Source organism: Monomorium pharaonis, chromosome 9 (genome assembly GCF_013373865.1).
Source record: "Monomorium pharaonis isolate MP-MQ-018 chromosome 9, ASM1337386v2, whole genome shotgun sequence".
In the NCBI taxonomy this organism is placed as follows: domain Eukaryota; kingdom Metazoa; phylum Arthropoda; class Insecta; order Hymenoptera; family Formicidae; genus Monomorium; species Monomorium pharaonis.
In genome coordinates, this window is record NC_050475.1 from 12,077,819 (window position 1) to 12,100,181 (window position 22,363).

General features: G+C 41.5%; 1 protein-coding gene across 1 annotated transcript; it reads right to left on the bottom strand.

Moving 5' to 3' along the window:
* Positions 1-1,322: 1,322 nt before the first annotated feature.
* Positions 1,323-4,488, bottom strand: LOC118647402. The gene is made up of 3 exons (XM_036292245.1): positions 4,300-4,488; positions 4,086-4,223; positions 1,323-3,980 (listed from the first exon to the last, which is right to left on the bottom strand). The coding sequence occupies exons 1-3, from the start codon at positions 4,333-4,335 to the stop codon at positions 3,774-3,776; spliced, it is 381 nt and encodes a 126-aa protein (XP_036148138.1). The 5' UTR covers positions 4,336-4,488; the 3' UTR covers positions 1,323-3,773.
* Between the last annotated feature and the right edge of the window lie 17,875 nt (positions 4,489-22,363).

Genomic DNA, 22,363 nt, shown 5'->3' on the forward strand with positions numbered 1-22,363 from the left:
TTTGTTGAATTTTACCTCGAGATTACGCAATTCGATAGCGATTAAACTCTCTGAAAATATGCTTCTACTGTGAAAATTCGGTCTAGCAATCATTGCTTCCGCGCCGTACCGTCCCTCCCATTTCGTCAAAAGTTTTACATTAACATGATTGCGTACATTTTCCATTGTTTTACCGAATACTGCGTTGTTCATGAGTTTATATAAATTTTTTTCAAAGTCGTTTTTCGCGAGGGTTCGAAATCGTGTGTTTAATTCTATGTACTCGCAAAGCCATGCAGATTGGGAGAATTGTAATACGCGGTGTATTTGTGTTACGCGAAGACCGTGGCGCATGCACTGCTGCAGGTTACGATAATGAATAATGTAACGCTTTTTATCGTAAACAGTTGCAAGCAGTTTCTCCTCTCGCGTACCGGGCGGTTTGTCGCGCGTTGGGCAGAATGGTAGATCGGCGTGCACGTCGTGAAGGTCCTGAGGATACTCGATATCGACTTCGAGAATGTAACCCGTGGGCGAATCTGTGGCAATCGCGTTTACGTCAAAATTTGAAATATCTTCAACCCATTGAAATTTAGCGTAAGGCAAAGGTTGACACATTGCCCATCCGTACAAATTATTGACGTCAAAGTACATAAGGTATGACGATGGTTTTGATAAATTGTACGATTGCATGTACTTATTATTAGCTCGCGCATATCTGCCTGAACATTGGCTGAGACCGCCACGTATACCGCGTTCTATAAACAATACCATATCGATATCTGTAAGTAGCTCAAAATTGACACGTGTATGTTTCAGCATGGCGTCCCACGTGAAACCCGGTAATGTGTAATAATGCGCGGGATCGAGACCATAACTTTTGATACACGTGTCGCGAAAATTTTCAAAAATATCCGCTAATAATAAAACATCTGTTTTCAAATATAAATCGCTATATTCGCCTAAGGTATGGATGGAGAATCGCCTCCAGACGTTTTCGGCGTGCACGTAATCGCTCTCAGATACCGTATCACCAGTCAAAGAACTGAAAAATGATTCGCGCGGCGGTAAACACGTGTCCTGCAGCTTATTTATGCAATCTACGTACTCGTAGGGAAATACACCTTTTCGAGTTAATAAACTAAATTCTTCATTAGATAGGTTTGCAAATTCAGACCGTACAATTTTTAATTTATCGATATTGAGATACGATGCTAATTTATCGAGACTGGTGTTAAGGAATCTGTATGAATCTATAAATCGTAACCCTATATAATTTCGCGAGTCTTTTTCGGTAGTATCTTTAACAAATTTAGTAAAAGAAATATATTTTTCTTTTGTTATTGGTAGCAGATTAACGCAGCCTTCGAACGCACTTGCTATTTCCTTTATTATAAAATGTGAATCGTAACCGGATAAATTGTGAAAAACTATTGGAATATAAAATGAATTTTTATAATTTAGATTACAATTTGAATGCGCGGGACCACGATATCTACCGGTTATATGACAATGATCGCGCACCCGCGTATCATCTGGCGTAAACGGTTTATCACAGATGTGACAATGCGTCGCGCTACGGTACGTCTGCCACTGTTCCTTCGACAACGTGTTCATGGGAACATTAGCGGATAAACGAGCCTTAACGTTATGCGCCAATTCTTCTAATTGTTTCGCGAACCATGATATGCAATCGGGATCACGATGAAACCGATACACGGATAACGCGTCGTCGTATGAACATCGCACGTAATATCCAATGCTGAATACCTGGTGATGCTGGTATGTATACGACTCTCGCTCCGTGTCAGGTTGCGTCTTTTGCAGTATGCACTCCAAATCAGCGTACACGACGAAGGGAAGCCGTTCTTTGTTCTTGTGGTTGTGGAACTTTAACCACTTTTTCTGTTCACTCGGCAATAGTATGGCACAGTCATTCATCCGATGGCAGTCTACAGCATGCAATTGTAATTTTTCTTCGGAATCGAAGTAGTGCAAGCACCTGCGAATAACAAAGAAATTTTATTTTTACTATTTAATAAAATTATAAACACGTTTTTATAAATGAATTATTACTTACCGATCACAAATGTATTTTCTACATTTATTCTTGCTCAATTGCGAGCTTATAAGTCGGGATAAATTTTTTATCAGCATGAAGTGTCCCACGTTGCCTTCGTTATCTTGCATGTATAACAAATTTACATGCTTCTCCTTCTTTTCGTCGGAGAGTCGCAGGGGGACAAATCTATCCTCTTCGATGCCATATACATTGATTGAAATATTATTGTTAAGTCGTTCAAATTTTCTAATATCCTTCAGCGCGACTGGAAACTCTATGTCTCCGAAATTCAGAATCGCACTGTAATGCGGATACGATGATTTCCGAGCAGGATGATCTTGTGTAGGATGCAAAGCAGCAACCACCGACCATGCGAAGCACGCATTGTCTTCTGATTGCACGTTAATCACCGCTTTTTTTAACATAATATGCTTCGGTAATGTAATCTGACATCCCGCACGCATCGGATTGTATTTATTTATATTTACAGTTAAATTTAATATACGCGACAACGCCCACCCGCTGTCACGCTCTTGGAATTCTTCGAGTTTTGCTAACGTGGCCTCGATAACATATCGCTGGTACCATTCGTTTAAATCTGATACTTGGAAGAATGCATAATTTTTTGTATTCACACTCTTATTGGCACGTTTATCCCCCGCTACGAATTCGCCATTGAATGCAGTATTTACTTTTACACTATCGTGTACGTTTATTGCCTCCTGCACTCGCTCGAGCACAATGTTTTTAGCTTCTTCTAAAAATTGACGTGGTTCGATGTGATGCACATTAATTATTACACCGGTTAAGATACGGCTCTTGAACGCAGTATCTATTTCACGCCACTCAAGTCTCGCGTTATCGCTATTGTCACTAGTGCTCGCGTAATTACCACCTACGTGTATAAAACGTCTTTGCAGTCGCGTTTTTTCACCCTCGAGTCGCGCGATTCTCGCTACCAAAGATTGTCTCTGTCCAACAGCTAGTCGAAGACGCTTGGCACGATTGCGTTCCCCGAGCTGTTCGATGCATTCCTCACATTGTTGTAGCCATGTAAAAAATTCGCTCAATGTAGCAACTCCATTTACTTGTTCTAAGAGTTCGCGTTCTACTTGTTCGAAATTTTCCATTATATGTAAAAAAACGCAGATTCGTTTAACCCGCGTTGAAAATTTGTGTAGGTTTCACGTTTTGACAAACCGACTATAACTCGAACCTATGATCCGTAGCTCTAAAGGGATGCTTTAAGGGTATCGTCATATATACCCATACTATTTGTAAATAGTCACGTGATCTTTGAAGTCTGTGGACCGCTTGAGCTTCGACATATGCTCAATCGTAATAAAGAAATTTTTGGAGAGTGAATATTAAACGTATTCTTAAGTTTTTCAGCAAACATGTCAACTATGATATATATATATAATAATAATAATAATAATAATAATAATAATAATAATAATAATAATAATAATACGAGATAAAAAGTGAAAGGATAGTATGGTGATGAGTAGACAAATGTAAGAGAGACTGACTAAATTTTTATTTTTATTTTTTATTTTTTAAATAACATATATTCTTAATTAATTATTACATATAAAATAAAAAAAATAGTTAATGCAAAAGTATAAATATAAAAATATAAATGTATGTTGTTTAAAAAAACTATTCTTAAATTTCTAAATCGCTGATTAGAGGCTCCAGACTCATTAATCGGTGCAATTTCATCGCGACTCTAATCTTCCAAATCCTCGTCAACCAGCGGCTCCATATTAAACAATTTGCGCAAATCAAATACGTCGGCCATGCCAAATTCTCCATAAGAATGGTTTATTAGATCATCATTATGGTCCTGATTGATCTTCCTAAAGTATTGCGTCCAGATTTTCTTTTCGATATTGATAAAGCCGGGGATGTGTATATCAGCGTAGGGAAACCACGGCTGTAAAAAATTTATAATTGTAATTATAATTATATATATATATATATATATATATATATATATATATATATATAATGACATTAAATTGAATAATCTACAACTTACCTGTGGTCCTACGGAACCGCGCACCGAAATTAAATTACTCAATGGTATATACATTTGATTTTGTTGTGGAAGTAGTGGTACCGTAATACTATTGGCAAATGTGACACCTGTAATTGGTGTCTCGTCTACGTATACAAACTGTAAAATTTTAAAAATTATTATTAAATCTATACACTTTACCGCACATAAAACTTGCACTGTCACTTATACTTACACCTTCTACTGGATATATAATCTGTACAGTACGCATCTTGCAATATATTTTAATAATTAAATTTCACTTTCAGAAAAACTTCGACGACTGAGCTGCGATCTCGAACGCTTGATCTTTTTGGTCTAAGAGTTACTCTAAGAGTCTCGCCATATATATATATCCATGATACTTGTTTACAACTAATAAGCCTATGGGCTTTGACATATGAAAACGTGTTCAATTGTATCGAAAAATTTTTATTTTGGGGTAATATCAAACGCAACTGTAGGCTTTTCCGTCGAGCACGTCGGCAAAAGTATCCGAATGCAATAAAATTTAATATCGACGTGACGATAAAGTTTCGAGTCGAAGAAAATCTGTGTACACTGCCGGACAATGATTCAACCCATTCCATCCTAGCAAAAATTTATATAGGACAAGTCCTAGATAAACTCGCTAGGGAATGGGCCGAATCATTGTCCGGCAGTGTACTTACATATCTTCGAATAAAATGACTACGTATTAAATGTTTTTGGGAACCGGAAATATCAATATTCGCAGTAATAAAAAAAAAAAGATTAGATTTACAAAATAAATAAATATATATATATAAGATATTATGAAACTCCTTCCCTTATCTGACACCTGCGAGGCGGCGGATCCAAAGGATCTTCGAAAACATACCCTTCCCCTCTCCTTCCCCCTAGTGACGTCATCCCCATTGTCTGGCTCAGAACCCGCCTATTACCTCTACTAGAGTGTTTCTGTGAGCGGGCATTGTGATGTCTTGGTCAAATGCCTGCTGATGAGTAAGGAGTCGGCAGATAGAAGAGGCCAGATTGAGGAGGTATTCAGAGCGTGTAAGGAGGCGTTCACGGAGGTGGCCACGGTGTTGGTCAATCTGCTCGAGGAGAGATCAGTTTTTCTTGACAAAATAGAGAGAAACGTGAAGCAGGCGGTAGATGATGTCATTGGCGAGAAATTTGAGAGCCGAATATTGAGTGTATAGCGCCAAATCCTGTCAATTCAAGGATTAATAAGAGGACCTATGCGGCTGTTATGGATAGGGGAGTACCTTGGTCTCGCCTGTTTGACGGTTCTTCTGTCGTCGCGCCAAAAACGAACAATTTCTTTGTGGTTCCAGCGGACGGGGACCGGGGCAATTTCAGGTCCTCGGACGAAACTAAAGAAGCGTTGTTCCGTGTTTTGAGGCCTGCTGACTGCGGGCTCAAGGTCAGCAGGTCACTCCTGCACCGAATAACGGTATAAGGATAGAAGCTAGTCAGATTTAAATATAATAAAGGAGAATTCTGGTCTTGATGCAGGTCTGAGGCAGGTCTAAAAATAGTCGAAAGCGTTAAAATCAACCCTAGAGTTATTGTTCGCGACTCGGCGAAGAAATCGCTGGTTAGCCTTTGAGGATGTTAAGCAGGGTGAGAGGACGTTCGTGGAACAGGTATTAAATTGAATGCACTACAATTACGTGTCACGTGGACTCATTGTGATGTCCGAGTCGTACCGTATATTTATCACAGTACTTACTGAGACACGTTACATGCGGTTATTTTGAGCACACTAATGAGATTGTCTAGAGTCATTAAACAATGTCCACTCACTCGGCAGGAATTATATTAATTCGTTACCGGTGACGACGATGATGCCCGAGAGCCGATATCACGCGGCGCCGGCGTGCGCGTAGCGTGATGAGCTTGAGCCTCTCGATGTTGATGCACCAGAGCAGTACGGAAGAGTCTCTCAATGATAATGAAATAAGTCCTTTCTCGAGTAATCGTCGGATGAGTTTCCTATGATCTCATGAATAGATTCGAACACCAAAACTATGTCGAAACAATAGCATGATGAACGAAGGTGAACCGCCGCTATAGAGCACACGTATCGAAGTAGTTAATTCTGATGATATGCGCATGCTGGCACACCACGATCTACGTGAACGATGATCGATAGCTGCTGCCATCTGACTTGACGGCGCGAATTCAGTACATGCTGAATCCCGAACAAGTTATTGTGCATTGAGTGCCGGCCGAAATGTCGCAAAAAGAAATTGTTAAAGAGCTCGTTGCACAAAATCTTGACGGCATTGAGGAAGTTTCAGGGATAAAGTTGGTGTACAAAACACTGCCTAAACCAAATAAGAAATTGGTCAGCTGTGTCCTTGAGGTCCCGCCTTGAATTCGCACGACACTTTTTAAGATTGGCCGAATTTATCTACGGTACTCTGTATGTGGTTTTGCTGATCATGTAAGGGTCCTGCAATGATTCAGGTGCATGACCTTTGGTCACATTGCTGCTGAATGCAAGAACGATCCTTCATGCGGTCACTGCTCTGAGAAGCATGAGATGAGAAATTGTACAGCAAGGAATGTTAAGTCAAAATGCTCCAACTGTCTTCGATCTCTCCAAAGGGTGATTTAGATCACTGCTACTGATGGTAGTAATTGCCTTGTTTTAGCAAAAAAAATCAAGGGCGAACTCTAATTTATCAACTATGGCTGAGTCTGAGTATCTCAAAATCTGTCATGTTAACTGTCAGTCGTTAGTGGCACATTTCGATGAAATTCAAAATTTCTTCAGGTGCGAAGAGGTTCACATCATTTGCTTGTCGGAAACGTGGCTACGCCCAGAGGTGCCATGGTGAAATTGCAGGGTTACAATTTCTTCAGGGTTGGCAGGATTGGAAGGCACGGAGGCAGAGTCGCCTTTTACTTATTAAATAATTTCAGAGCTTCTATATTGGCTTGTAACGACCGTTTTCGCGCGGAGATCTTAGCTCGTCGGAAAAAGGCCAGGGCGAAAAAGGCTCAGAAACAGCAGAAATGCAACGGATAGTTTAGACGATACAATTTATTACTTTATTATAATACAATGAAGTTTGCGGATATTTACAACGCGAAGGAATTATATACAACGGTCGGGCTATGTACAACGATGCTTTCCGGTGATCAGGAACGGCGCGCGTGACAGCCAGCCGATCAGCTGTCTGGTACGGTGGGATGTCGACGGCGCGCGGTGAGGTGGGCGGCTCGTGAAGCGAGCCCGACGTTCGGGCTCGGTGGCCGGCGGGCGCGCGGTGCGGAAACGGGTGTCTCGCGTCCCGTAGTTTTTCTATGAATTGCTACGGCAATTCTCCGAACTGCGGCTGGGTTTCAGGGAACGACGTCGGCCCCGAGTACTCTCGGGGGGAGACGGAGAACACTCCGTGCCGTTTTACCGGGCCGTGAGGATGCGGTCGGAAAGGATCCCTGCTAGCTGCCGAGAGCTCTCGGCGGAGACAGAGCACGCTCTACCCCCGTTGTCTGCTTAGCGAGGAAAGGAAGTCAGGCGAGCTAGGCCGAGAACTCTCGGCGATGACGGAGAACACTCCACCGTTTTTCTGGCTCGTAGGGTTTGTCTCCTCGTTGGAACGTGTCGGACGGGATAACGAGAAGTGGTGTTTGTCGTTGCCGGGCGGCCTTATATATGGTCCCCGGCAGCGACTCGGGAGTCTTTGGGACTCCTCGGCCTCCTCTCGGTTACATCTCCGGGATGCTGGTTCGAGAGGAGGGAGGCGAAGCGCCTCCAAGATGCGCGTCATCTCGGTGGCGTGGAGTGTTTATGGGCGCGCTTTTGCCCGTTTCTTGGCCCGTTTCTTGGCCTGTTTCTTGGCCCGGCGGATGGTCGGCCGGGCCTTGCGGTCGCTGTTAGCCGCTTAGAAACGCGGTTCGTTACAGGCTAGATTTGATGCGATGTACTGCGGCAGGCCTGAGTTTATTATAGTTGAGATTTCTTTCAGTGGAGCTTCCAAGCTTTTGCTTACCGTTGTCTACAAACCGCCAAATGCCGGATACTTGCAGGAGAAGGTTTGAGGATCTCTTTCTCGGATTACAAATTAACTACCGTCACTCCGTGGTACTGGGCGGCTTCAACGCAGACATGGCCACGGTTTCTTATGACAGCACACAGCTTGGAGCTTTCATCAGCTCTTCTAATCTTTATCTTGTCCCGTATAAAACAACACATCATTTGCAACACTCTGCCACATGGCTCGATCTATGCATCATCGACGATCGGTCAAAAATGATTAAGTTTGGCCAGCGTGCGGTTGAATTTTTATCTGCGCACGACTTAATTTTCATCAAATACAAAATAGCCACTCGGAGACGTTGCAATAGACGAATCATTTGTAGAGATTACATGCGGTTTCAGGAATCCAAGTTTCTTTTGAACTTGCAAAATCTAGACTGGTCTCAGCTATTCATGTCTGATAATATTGACCAAAATATAAAGATATTTAACGCGGCACTACTTGAGGAGTGTAATAAGCGTGCAACAATAAAGTTAATTATGGCCAAAAATCTGCCTGCTCCTTGGATTACAGACGAACTAAGAGAAGCAATGAAAGAAAGAAACAGGGCTAGACGTGTGTGGCGTAGAAGAAAAGACGAGATGAGCTATCGGAATTTCAAAAAACTGCGTAACAAGGTACAGAGTTTCACAGCACAAAGAGTACATATTATCAGCGTATCTTTGAACGATTTTGTAGATCGTCCGATGTTTGGAACCGTCTCCATCACCTTAGCCTACTGAAGTCTAAAGATGCTAACTTCTCCCTTGCTCTGTCAATGAATTTAATGACTTCTTTGTTCAGTCGGCTGTTAGCTCAGAGATGCTTTCGGACCCTCCTGCCAGTATTTTCACCGGGATTGATTTCAATGAAAATGACCTACACTGGAATTACGTGATTCCTTTAACCATTAGAGATGTTATCCGAGAAGCTGGGTCCAGCGTTGCGGGGGCGGACGGAGTATCGTTACGATTAATAAAGACCGCGCTGCCTAGTGTTATGACAATTATTGAACATGTTTTTACTTTTTCGCTAATGAAGGGGGTCTTTCCCAGTCAATGGAAAAAAACACTTGTCTGCCCCATTCCTAAGGTCAAAAATCCTGCAGCTCCGTAAGACTATAGGCCGATTTCTATTTTACCAGCATTGTCAAAAGTACTTGAACGAGTTGTGTTTGCGCAAGTATGCGATACCTTGAACGAATAAATCTCTTTGATCCGAAACAATTCGCGTACAGAAAGAGTCATTCTACACAGACTTGCCTACTGAAAATGTTGGATGATGTTAGATACACGGCTGATCAAAGAGGTCACTATCGCAATCTTTTTTGATTTTTCGAAGGCTTTTGACAGGGTACAGCATTACAAACTAATTGAAAAGTTGCAGAGACTGCATTTCTCTGAAACGGCTCTGGCGTGGGTTGCGTCTTACCTGGTGGATAGGTCACAGATGGTTTATAATAGGGAGAAGGACGAGGTGTCTGATGTGGTTCCGGTTGAGGTGGGTGTTCCGCAAGGATCCGTGCTTGGACCACTATTATTCAGTCTATATCTTACTGATTTTATAAGTATTTCAAGACATTGCAGTTATAATTTCTACGTGGACAATTTATCAATCTGCCTGCGCTGCACGCTGGACGACTTACCTGAAGCCATTCAAAAGCTTAATGAAGATATTGCCGCGATCGTGGATTGGACTTCTGAGAATAAACTATTGTTGAATGAGTCTAAGACACAAGGTATGATTATGGACACTTCTAGGTATCTAAATAGCATTGAGCGTGGATTACTTCCGCGGATCACCGTAAATGGAACTGCCATACAACTAGCAGACTGTTAGATATCTTGGTTTACTGTCTCTTGCAACCTAGTATGGGACCTGCATGTTTCGAATATAACAAACAAGATCTGGATTATATTATATCAACTAAAGTTATGCAGACATTTAATGCCACCCGCTTTAAAAGGAAGACTTATCACTTCATTAATTTTTCCTCATATCAATTACTGCAGTGCAGTTCTCACAGATATCACTGCGGAGCTGGATCTCAGGCTTTACAGAGCGGTGAATGCCTGTTTTAGATTCATACATGGAGTCCGGTGGAATCAGCACATTACGCCTTTCTACATTAGAGAGAGATGATTAAAAGTTGGACTCAGGAGACAGTACTTTGTTGGTTGTCTTTTCTACCACGCTATTACCGCTAGAGAGCTCAACACACTTTATTCCAGTCTAGTCTTCCGTGCCCATTGGGTTAATAAAACAACAAGAGCTCCTGCCGATCTGTTGCGGATCTCCCGCAATGTCTAACCGAACTTTACAAGAGGTCTTTTCGGTCCGTGGCTTCAAGACTTTGGAATGCACTTCCTGTCGAAGTTAGATGCTCAGGGTCCATGGGAGAATTGAAAAACAGGCTCTTTACACACTTATTTGCCAAGATGTGATTACTTATGTCTTGAAAATTTACTCTTAGTCTGCCTTACCATTATATTTTCTTGTTATCGATTTTGTCTCACACATGTCTTCATATTAATTCGGTTTGCCTATGTAATTATTATGATTGTTCTCACATATAATATCGTCTGTATTTAATTCTGCACATTATCTATTTGTTTATACTAAGGGCATAGCGGAATAAGCAGGTGAAATCTGCCCCCGCACTAATCGAGCTTAAATTGATATCATTAGTTGGCACCCTTGAGATGTAAAACATCCACAAATATTAGTTACAAAATTGCATTTTTGGGGGAGTTATGGAGGGGGAAAGAAAAATAAAGAAAGTGGTTTTTTTCGAAAATGGTTGGATCGATTTTAATGAAAAAAATATATGTTGTAAACATCATTTAGACAAATTTGAGAAAATTTTAAGTAATTTTTTTGGTAAAAAAAACCCGATAAAAAAATTTTTGAATTCTTTATGAATTTTTTGGGGGGTGATAGTTCTGAGATACCACTTTTATATTTTCACAAAAACATCTCTAGATCTTCTTCTTTAACACATTTTTTTTTAAATCAATCGGAGTGGTGGAACATGGTTAAAAATAATAATTCACACCGCGCCGCCGTGCTGCGCCGCGCTGGCTGGGCGACCGGGCCGCGGCGCACGGCGATTGTTGTCATGTTGAACTTACATACTAGTTGCAGTGTTGCAATGTTTAGTTGCCAAGAAAAATTATAATATAATAATATAAAATATAATAACACATATAATATTTCCAGGACGTCTGCAATAGGAGCGTCCTAGATGCGCACAGTAATAAATGGACACAGCAGGCTGAGTGAAACGGACACAGACCAAATGCACACAGAACAAATGCGCACAGACCAAATGCGCACGGACCAGATGCATACGGAACAAATGCGCACGGACCAAATACACACAGACCAAACGGACACAGTAACCTACAAACTTATTACATGGGTTGCGACTTTTCGGGCATCTCTATCGACGGGGTGGGTGCGGGAGGAGGGCGAAGCCCCCACTTGCACCCCACATGTGCGCGTGCGTGTGTGTGTGCGCGTGCGTGCATGCGTGCGTGCGTGCGTGCGTGCGTGTGTGTGTGTGTGTGTGTGTGTGTGTGTGTGTGTGTGTGTGTGTGTGTGTGTGTGTGTGTGTATAAAGCATTCTCTGCACCACATAGGTTTGCAACTGTGCGCATTTGGTCCGTGCGCATTTAGCCCGTGTGCATCTGGTCCGTGTGCATTTGGTCTGTGCACATTTGGTCTGTGTCTGTTTCACTCAGCCTGCTGTGTCCGTTTATTACTGTGCGCATCTGGGACTCAGTCTCTGCAATTAGGCTATAAAACTTATCGTTTCGGAAGTTCATCACGAAGAGATTGCAGTACGTTTTTAAATTCGGGGTGCTTTTTTAATGTGAGTCCCCTTGCCTCTTACATTATTTATCATCGGTGTGCTTTTTTAATGTGAGTTCTTTTGCCTGTCACATTATCTATTATCGGCGTGCTTTTTTAAAGTGAGTCCCCTTGCCTCTTACATTATTTATTATCGGTAATAGATAATGTAGGAGGCGAAGGGACTCACTTTAAAAAAGCACCCCGATAATAGATAATGTGAGAGGCAAGGGAACTCACATTAAAAAAGCACCTCGATGATAGATAATGTGAGAGGCGATTTCCTTGTGGTAAACTGCCGAAACCATAAGTTTTATAGGCTAATTGCAGACGTCCTGGAAATATTATGTGTTATTATATTTTATATTATTATATCATAATTTTTCTTGGCAACTAAACATTGCAACACTGCAACTAGTATGTAAGTTCAACATGACAACAATCGCCGTGCGCCGCGGCCCGGTCGCCCAGCCAGCGCGGCGCGACACGGCGGCGCGGTGTAAATTATTATTTTTAACCATGTTCCACCACTCCGATTGATTTAAAAAAAAAATGTGTTAAAGAAGAAGATCTAGAGATGTTTTTGTGAAAATATAAAAGTGGTATCTCAGAACTATCACCCCCAAAAAAATTCATAAAAAATTCAAAAAATTTTTTATCGGGTTTTTTTTTACCACAAAAATTACTTAAAATTTTCTGAAACTTGTCTAAATCATGTTTACAACATATATTTTTTTCATTAAAATCGGTCCAACCATTTTCGAAAAAAACCACTTTCTTTATTTTGTTTTCCCCCTCCATAACTCCCCCAAAAATGCAATTTTGTAACTAATATTTGGGGAAGTTTTACATCTCAAGGGTGCCAACTAATGATATCAATTTGAGCTCGATTAGTGCGGGGGCAGATTTCACCTGCTTATTCCGCTATGCCCTTTTATATTTTATTTATATGTAAGTTGTATTGCTTCCAGCGCTTGAGGGGACTGTCTCAGGCGCTCAATAAATGATGCTTTCTCTCTCTCTCTCTCTCTCTCTCTCTCTCTCTCTCTCTCTCTCTCTCTCTCTCTCTCTCTCTCTCTCCCCCCCCCTCTCCCTCCCTCCCTCCCCCCCTCTCTCACTGTCGTGTACTCTTTATCTTATTTTCTTTCGTTTTCGTCATTTCTCTTTTTTATTTTTTTTCTCATTTTTTTTTCATTTTTTTCATTTTTTCTTCTTTAGTTTTCTTGCGCTTAAAATTATTAATTTATTTATAAATATATTTTGTACAGAATTTTAATTAAAAATCTCAAATTTTGAAACAGAATTGGCAAATCTTGAAAGAAAATTAGAAAAAGTTGATCCTACTGAATTATTAACAAAAAATGAAGAATTGGATGCAATTCAGATTTCAATTCAACAGTGTAAGTTTTTAAATATAATTACTTTATTCTGTTAATAAGTAAGATTTTATTATATATAAATAAATAACATTTTCAATAATCGTACTTCATTACTCTGACATTAATACACGCTTAGAGAGGAAAAACATCAATCCAGTCTCTACTGACGATTATATTTAAAATACATATTGTTACGCCTCTGCCTGTTTGATCGGTCAGCTGTTCTGACTGATCGATATATTGATTTTTCCGGGAGGAGCGTTGTCAACTGTCGTCGGCTTGACAACGCCGATAAAATGAGAGTTGAATCTCGGTCTCGCGCTCGAGTAGACGTGTATTGCCTGTCTCAGAATAAAACCGCTTGTTTATTAAGAGAGAGAGAGTGTTTCATTCATTTCCGGGAACGTGCGTGTAACATTTTGGGAGCTCGTCCGGGATCCGTTCGTCGGCTCCTGTGAAGCGCGCAGGACGAAAAAAAGTCGGGGGAAAAAAAGGGCATTAAGAGAGGGAGAGGCTGGCGTGGACCGAAGACCGCGGCTGGCGGTTCGCGCGAGTGTTGGACGTGCGAGAAGACGGGGCATTTCCGCGCGGACTGTCCCGTGGAGGAGGAAAACTCGGTTTAGTCGATCTTTCCGGAGCGAGTTCGACTCTGGGGATGAAAGCTCCGACGGTCAGCCGTTTTGTTAAAAAGGCTGGTTTTTTTTTATAGTAATCATGTTTTTATTCATAATAAGGAAAATTTTGTATTTAAAGGGAAATTAGACGGAAGGTCTTGTTCCTTTAAAATAGACTCGGGCTCTGACGTTTCGGTGGTTAACGAGAAATTTATCGGGGGGAAAAGTTTTTCTTTAAAAACCAGAAGTTGTGTTCTAAGATACCCTACCGGGGAGAGAGTTCCTTTTGAGGGAAAGGTCGTGGCTCTAGTTCAAATTGGGAAATTTTCGTTGGAAGTTCCTTTTATTGTAGCCGCTATATATGATGATTGTTTACTTGGTGCTGATTTTTTTGAAAAGGTTAATTTGGGGAATATTTTTGATACCTTTTTCTCTAATTCTGTTCCTGTGGTGAGGAAAGTTGCTCGTATGGAAGCATCGGCGGGAAAAATTCCTTCCGTCTTGGAAGAACTCATTCTTAAAAATTCGTCTAATCTTGACGAAAATAAAAAAAATAATTTTTCTGGGTTTCTTGAAGAATTTTGTGACGTATTCTCGAAAGAAATTGTTGCTGGAAATTGTGATGTTGTTCAACATTCTATTATTGTTCAAGATGTTTCTCCGATTAAGCAGGCGCCTCGGCGGATTCCTTTACATTTGCGGGAGGAGATAGAGAAAATAATTGAGGATATGAAGGAGCAAGGCGTGATTGAAGAGTCTCGAAGTCCCTGGACTTCTCCTGCTGACTTGGTCAAAAAGAAAGACGGGACAATAAGGTTTTGTGTAGACTACCGAAAGTTAAATGCCGTAACTAAGAAAGACTCCTATTCTCTCCCCAGAATTGATGACATATTCGATCAACTCTCAGGTAATGTTTGGTTCTCAACTTTAGATTTAAAAAGCAGTTACTGGCAAATTAAGATCCGTCTCGAAGATCATGAGAAAACTGCTTTCTCTGTCGGGAGGGGGCTGTGGCAGTTTACTGTCATGCCCTTTGATCTGCGTAACGCTCCCGCGACTTTTGAGCGTCTCATGAAAAAAGTTTTCAAAAAGTATTTGTCAAAAATTTGCCTCGTTTACTTGGATGACGTTATTATATTCGGAAAAAGTTTCAAAAAAATGTTGAAAAATCTTGAAATAATTTTTCGACGAATACGGGAGGTTAATTTAAAAGTTAATCCTGGAAAATGTGTTTTCTCTTCTAAAAGTGTTAAATATTTGGAACATGTTATTTCTTCGAGTGGCATTACTACCGATCCTGAAAAAGTTTCTGCTTTGAAAAACTGGCCGGTTCCGCATTCTAAAAAACAATTGCGTAGTTTTCTCGGTTTTTGTTTTTACTACCGTAAATTCGTGAAGGGCTTTTCTTCTATCGCAAAGCCCCTTTTTGTGCTCACGGAAGATAAAATCAAATTTACTTGGGGGAGGGAATGTCAAGACGCATTTGACGAACTAAAGAACATTTTATCCTCTTCTCCCATGCTTTCTTTTCCTAATGGGGAAGGTGAATTTATCTTGGATACCGATGCTTCAAATATTTGTATCGGTGCGGTCCTTTCGCAAAGGCAAGCTGGAGTGGAAAGAGTTATCGTGTATTTCAGTAGTGTTTTAAATAAGGCTGAAAGAAATTGTGTGACCCGCCGAGAACTTTTGGCCATTGTTGAGTCAGTTAAGTCTTTCACTCATTATTTGTTGGGACAAAAATTCTTTATTCGCACCGATCATGTTTCTTTAAAGTGATTAATGTCTTTCAGGGAATTGGAAGGTCAACTTGCTCGTTGGTTAGAAAGACTGCAACGCTTTGAGTTTGAAATTGTCTATCGGAAAGGATAGTCTCACAGAAACGCGGACGGGATGTCTCGACGGTTGTGTGAATCTTCGGGATGCAAGTATTGCGTCAGAGTGGAAGAGAAGAGCGCTCAGGTATCGGAAAGCACGATAACTCAAATTTTCTTCCCCGAAAGTAGTGTGTTGGAATGGTGTCGAGATCAGAGGGAAGACCTTTGCATCGCGTCGATCATCCGTTAGGAGGAGAGGGGGGAGATTCCTCTTCATACAGAGCTCGCTTCTCAAGATATTTCTTCTCGAATATATCGCTCGTATTGGGATGCTCTCTATCTACGGAACGGTATTCTTTACAAGAGATGGTTTGCTGAAAGAGATGGTTTGCTCCAAATTTAAAATCGACTATTCTTCAGCTCGTTGTTCCCCGCAACGAGTTAAAGAAATTTTGTTGCAGGCCCATGATTCTTCTTCTAATGGCCATTTCGGGGTTAACAAAACGTTTGAAAGAATCCGTAAACGTTTCTTTTGGGCGACCTATAAGCGGGACGTGGAGGAATGGTGCAAATTTTGTGGCGTTTGTATTTCCAGGAAAGGTCCTGCTGGAAAAGGGAAATCCCCTCTTTAAGTTTACAACGTTGGTTCTCCTTTCGAGAGAGTTCAGATGGATATTTTGGGATCTCTTTCTGCTTCTTCAGGAAATAAATATTTACTTGTAATTGTAGACTGTTTCACAAAATGAGTTGAGGTTTTCCCGCTGAAGAACGTCAAAGCGAAAACAGTTGCGGAAGTCTTCGTTGGTCAGGTGGTGTCTAGATATGGAATACCTTTTGAGCTCCACACTGATCAGGGTAGAAACTTTGAGTCAACGCTTTTCTCCGAGCTTATAAAGCTTCTCGGAATTATAAAAACTAGAACCACTCCTCTTCATCCGCAATCCGATGGTCAAGTAGAGCACCAACACCAGACCATCGTTAACTTTTTAGCAAAGTACATCTCCTTGAATCAGAAGGAGTGGGATCAATGGATCCCTATTGGCCTATCGTTCTTCGAAGCATGAAGCAACCGGTCTGATTCCTGCGGAGCTCTATTTCGGGCGGGATCTTAGGATGCCTTTGGATCTGTTACGGGGAAATCCCCACGAAACGGAGGAATCTCGTTCGCTGGGACGTTATATACAAGAGCTTTGTCAGAAGCTCGAGAAAATCGGTTCTGAAGCAAGAAAGCGAGTAGATAATCGTGCTTTCCGCGTGAAGGCTCGTTACGATACCGAAGCCAGACGAATTTTATTTCAGGAAGGACAGAAGGTTTGGTTGTACAATCCTCAAAGGACGGAAGGTTTAGCTCCTAAATTGCAGAGAAATTGGGAAGGTCCCTATTTCGTGGTGAAGAAATTGAGTGAAGTAGTCTATTGCATTCGAAAATCTTCTAAACATCGTAGGAAAATTGTTCATTCCGATAGGTTGGCTCTTTATAAGGAAAGAAGTTTAGGTTAATTCTCTATTTAAGGAGAAATTTGTTAATTCGAAAGTCAAGCCCGGGTTCTTAGAAATAAGGACAGTTAAAGTTAAGTGAAATTGTTTTTGTTTTCTGCCTTTGTTTCTGTTTAATTTTTCAGAGACTCTCGTCGTGGAGGGAAAGGCGGGTCGAGCGGAGGATTCTTTTGGAAACTGTTCCGTGGGATCTTCAAGGATGACCCTCTCTGTCCACACGGGAAAATCTTTTAGTTATTAAGAAGACTGCCTCGCCCACGGTTTTTGAACTGTGGTTTTCTCGTGGGACGAAGGGCAAATGCCGAGGGACTTGAAGAGTCTTTTTAAGAGGACGGGTCCACGGTGGTTATCCCCCTCTTGTCCGAAGAAGTGAAGAGGAAACGCCGTCGTCAGTGCGTTCTCTGCGTGGGTACAACTGTGCGAAAAGGCTTCTGGGAGCTGGCCACTTTGCGGAGTGGAAGTGAAATTGAAAGAACCTCCCGGAGTAGGAAAGGATTCTTCAGAGAAGCTGGACAACGCAGTCGACGAGTTCAGTAACTCGGGCGGAAGTCGAAGTCCGAGGAAGAATAGGGTCGAAGCATCGGGAACGACTTAGTTCCCATATTCAGTTGTCGGGACGACAACTTGTGAGAGGGAGCAGTGTTACGCTCCTGCCTGTTTGATCGGTCACCTGTTCTGACCGATCGATATATTGATTTTTCCGGGAGGAGCGTTGTCAACTGTCGTCGGCTTGACAACGCCGATAAAATGAGAGTTGAATTTCGATCTCGCGCTCGAGTAGACGTGTATTGTCTGTCTCAAAATAAAACCGCTTGTTTATTAAGAGAGAGAGTGTTTCATTTCCGCGAACGTGCGTGTAACAATATATTGATGTACAATTTTAAATTTTTCTTATAGTGAAATTGTTGGTTATATCGATGGGATTGAATCTCCCAGAGTAGTCGGAAACAACCAACAGTATAAAGTTCTAAAATTTTACTTAAATAATGGCAATGGAAGACGTATACAAATTGTTTCGTGGAATGATGACATTGATAAAATAATTCCATATATTATACCAAACCATGTAAATAGTAAAAAAAATCATGTATAACAATTTTTTTAGGAAATTACTTGAAAAATTTATCTTATTTCCTACATAGCATGTACCTTGCTGTAATATTGTAATGGTTAGAAATGGTACAGTAATATTTCAATAACATTTTAATTGTAATTTTTATTTCAGAAATGTATACTTACTTCATATTTTGTATAATATTGCAAATGCAATGTAACGAACCCCCGACCAGCGGCTACCACTGTCCGCGCACGGTCCAACCGAACCGCAATACGGGCCGTGATAAGATTTCTCATTATACCGAAATGAAGCGTCACCTCGACGATCCGCGCGTCTTTTCCCGTCGCTCTCCTGGTTGCCGGCGGGAGGGGGGATCGAGCGCGGGGAAAGCCGGAGATCGGCGGAGATCTCCGAACCTCCACCCGGGCGGGTATAAAAAGCCGCTCCGGTGGAGGCAAATTTCACTTCTCGATCCGATCCGTATTCCGGCATTCCGACTCCGCCAGATACAATAAAGAAGCCTCCTGCGAACTGGAAACTAGGGTAGAGTGTTCTCCGTCTTAATCAAGCGTTCTTGGTACAATTCGCCCCTAAACTCCTGGTTAAAATCCGCTAGCTGAAGGTAGAGTGTCTCTGCCTTCGCCGAGAGTTCTCGGCTACGGATTCTCCCAACAAAATTACTCCTTACATGGCCCGGGAATACGAGATAGAGCGTTCTCTATCTCCGCCGAGAATTCTCGGCACCGACGCCGTTTTTCTCAGAAACCTCGTCACACGACAACTATCAAAACCGGGAAAACAACGCCCATCTCGCGTCTCGCGCCGCGCACCACAAGCTCGTAGTACGGGCAATTACCGCCCGCCGCGCCGCGCACCGCGCCGTACCACGAAACTCGAGTACCTCGCCGCACCACGAAACCCGAGTACCTCGCCGCACCACGAAACCCGAGTACCTCGCCGACGAGTATCACCCGCCGTCGCGTCTTCATACCCCGCAACCGCCACCAAGCATCGCACGCGGCCGACGCACAGCTGATCGGAGCAAGACTCGCGTTTCGTTGTACATAAATTGTAAATACTGTACATATCATTCTAGTTCTACTAAAATATATTACAATTTTACCGAATCTATCAAACCTATTGTCCCTTCCTACACACTAATCCCGACGAGCTGATCCGAGTGGGAAAACGGTCGTTACAGCAATATTGTAAAAAATTTTTTAAAAACATAAAAAATTTGTTTTTATATTTGAATGTTTTTACAATATTACAAAAAATGTGAGAAATATAATATTTGAGAAATATTTATAAGACATAAAAATAATATTATATTTACATTGCACAAATAATATTTCTGTAATATTAAACGCAACAATGTATTTAAAATATTTCTGAAAACTTTGTGAAAGATTATATATAAATAATGAAAAATGGAATTATAATAAAGTAGCTAATATATAGATACTTTATTGTATTTGATATTTTGTTATTAAATAGTATTTTTATAAGATGTTCCATCTTTCTGTACCTACAAAAATACCTGTACCTTATTTTGTATTTTTTCTATTTCTTTGCCTTTATTTTTGTTTTTACTTAATAAGTTTTTATTTAACTTTAAGTATAATGTAATTTTAAAATAACCTTAATAATATTAATAACATTTAATTTAATCATTTTAATGGAGATCATTCACCTGGATAGCGTACAAGCCAGAATTCCAAAAATAGCATTATTTAATAGTGGTAACGTTCCCTACGAATTGCTAATACGCAAAAAATACAGTGATATCTAATATGGGGAAATATGAATCCACTCCAAATTCTCAGGATAAACCTATACCAATTAAATTAAATGAAATATTAAATACAACGCATTAGTATGCTTTAATATACATAATATTTTAACATATACATATATATGTGTGTGTTTTTCAAATAAAAAAAAATAATTTATCCATTCTGCATTCACTCTTAGATCTCCGCTTCCGCCGCTCTTCCATTCATTCCTCTAATCACCATCTTTTGTCCTCATTTACTCCTCTCCTCCCGGAGTTCTCTTCCCCCCCCCCCCTCGCTCTCCCTCTCCTCCCACATGTTGCCTAGCTTCTCCAGCCACCTCTCTCCCTCTCCTTTCTCTCCTAACACCTAATCCACCATCTCCTGCAATCCCCTTGCCTCCCCCCAATCTACGCATTCCTCCCAAATATGCTCCCATGTCTCCTCTCCCCATCCACAAACTCTATATCGTCTCTCATCCTCATCCTCCCAATATCTCCCTCCCTTCATTTCGCTACCTAATCTAAATTTTGCTGCTCTTTGCCACCTTTTCTCCTCCCAATTTTTCTTTAAGTAATCCGGAATACTCTCACCTTTAATTCTTCCGTACCATCTATTGAACCGCGAGCTACTAATCCTCTCCCATCTCTCCCTCCTCTGCCTATTCTTCTCTCTCTTTATCATTTCCTCCCCTCTTAACTTCTCCTTCTCTCTCATTCTCTCTACATCCTCTACTACCCAGCCCTTTTTCTCATAAAATCTCCGTCTCTCTGCCTCCCAACCTGTCTTTGCTTTACCCTCCCTTGCTCTTTTCTTTACCTCTTCTCAACATCCTCTTGCTAATTCTTCACCCCTTTCCTCTTTTAACTTTTCGTATCCCCAAGCTCTCATTCCCGCCCTCTCTTCTAACTTATCCCTTTGCAACTCTTCGCAAACAATGTATCCTGACACACTTCTTTCCACTCCCAATACCCATCTCAAGTATCTCTCTTGTAACGTTTGTATTCCCTCTCTCCTCTTCCATCCCCAAATTTTCACCCCATAGCTCACCACTGACTATACCAATTTATCGAATAGCCAAATTCTCCTTCCCCAATCCTTCCCAAACCTCATTTTCCTAATCCCCAAATCTGACCTAAAATCGCCACTCCTTTTCTAATTCTTTCCTTCACGTGCGCGTCCTGCCTCTCATTCACCGTCACCGTATATCCTAGGTATTTGAACTATTCACTTCCTCCACTTTCTCACCCTTCCATCTCCATTACCTTTATCTTACCTGTATTCACTTCCAGTCCTTTCTTATCTAAATACCTTTCTAGTTTTCCTAACATTCCTTTCATTCCTTCCTCATCCTTCGCCAGTAACACTACATCGTCCGCATAAGCTAACAAATAGATTTTTTTACCTCCTATCTCTACTCCTGCCCAACCCCCCCTACTTAGCTCCTCATCCATATCCACTAAAAACATTGTAAATAAGCATAGACTTAACGGACATCCCTGCCTCAACCCCTTCTCCGTCCAAAATTTAGTTCCCTCGCACTTCCCAACCTTTACTCTACTTATCGATTCCCTTAATACTTCCTCACATCTCCTCATCAACCCTTCATTAATCCCCCCCCCCTCTCTCTCTCTCTCTCTCTCTCTCTCTCTCTCTCTCTCTCTCTCTCTCTCTCTCTCTCTCTCTCATCGTTCTTTCCAATATCTCTCTATCCACCGAGTTAAAAGCCGCCTACATATCCACGAACACTAAAACCAGTCTTCCCTTTTTCTTCTCTACTTGCCTACTAATTAAATAATTGAGCACGTATATATTGTTACGTGCGTCGCCCGGTATACTTCGCGACCGCGGCTTAGCTGTCCGCGAGCCGATCGATAGTATTGATTTTCCGAGACGGAGCGATGTCAATTGTCAAGAGCTTGACAACGCGCATAAACAACTAGTTGAATCTCGGCCCCGCTCTCGAAAGGACGTGTTTGTAATCGAATTAACTCGCCTGTTCTATAAAAAAATGTTTTTTATTTCCGCGGCGCGCACGTTACAATTTTGGGGGCTCGTCCGGGATCCGCTCGTCGTATCCTGTGAAGCGTGCGCGAGTTTCAGTAATAAAAGCGCAGAGTGAAAGTGTGAGGAAAGGAAAGGAAGGATGTCTATTCCCCGTTCCCCCGTCGTGACCTGGCCTCACGGTCCAACCCCTGCGGAGGATGCCCAGACGGATTCGCAGGACTCGGAGCACCAGACGGGGACGATTCT

Bases quoted from the DNA above. Each gene is read 5' to 3' on its own strand.
- LOC118647402 (XM_036292245.1), bottom strand. From the start codon at position 4,335: ATGCGTACTGTACAGATTATATATCCAGTAGAAGGT. The intron at 4,224-4,299 runs GTAAGTATAAGT...AAAATTTTACAG, and splicing joins TTATATATCCAGTAGAAGGT to TTTGTATACGTAGACGAGAC. The intron at 3,981-4,085 runs GTAAGTTGTAGA...AATTTTTTACAG, and splicing joins GCGGTTCCGTAGGACCACAG to CCGTGGTTTCCCTACGCTGA.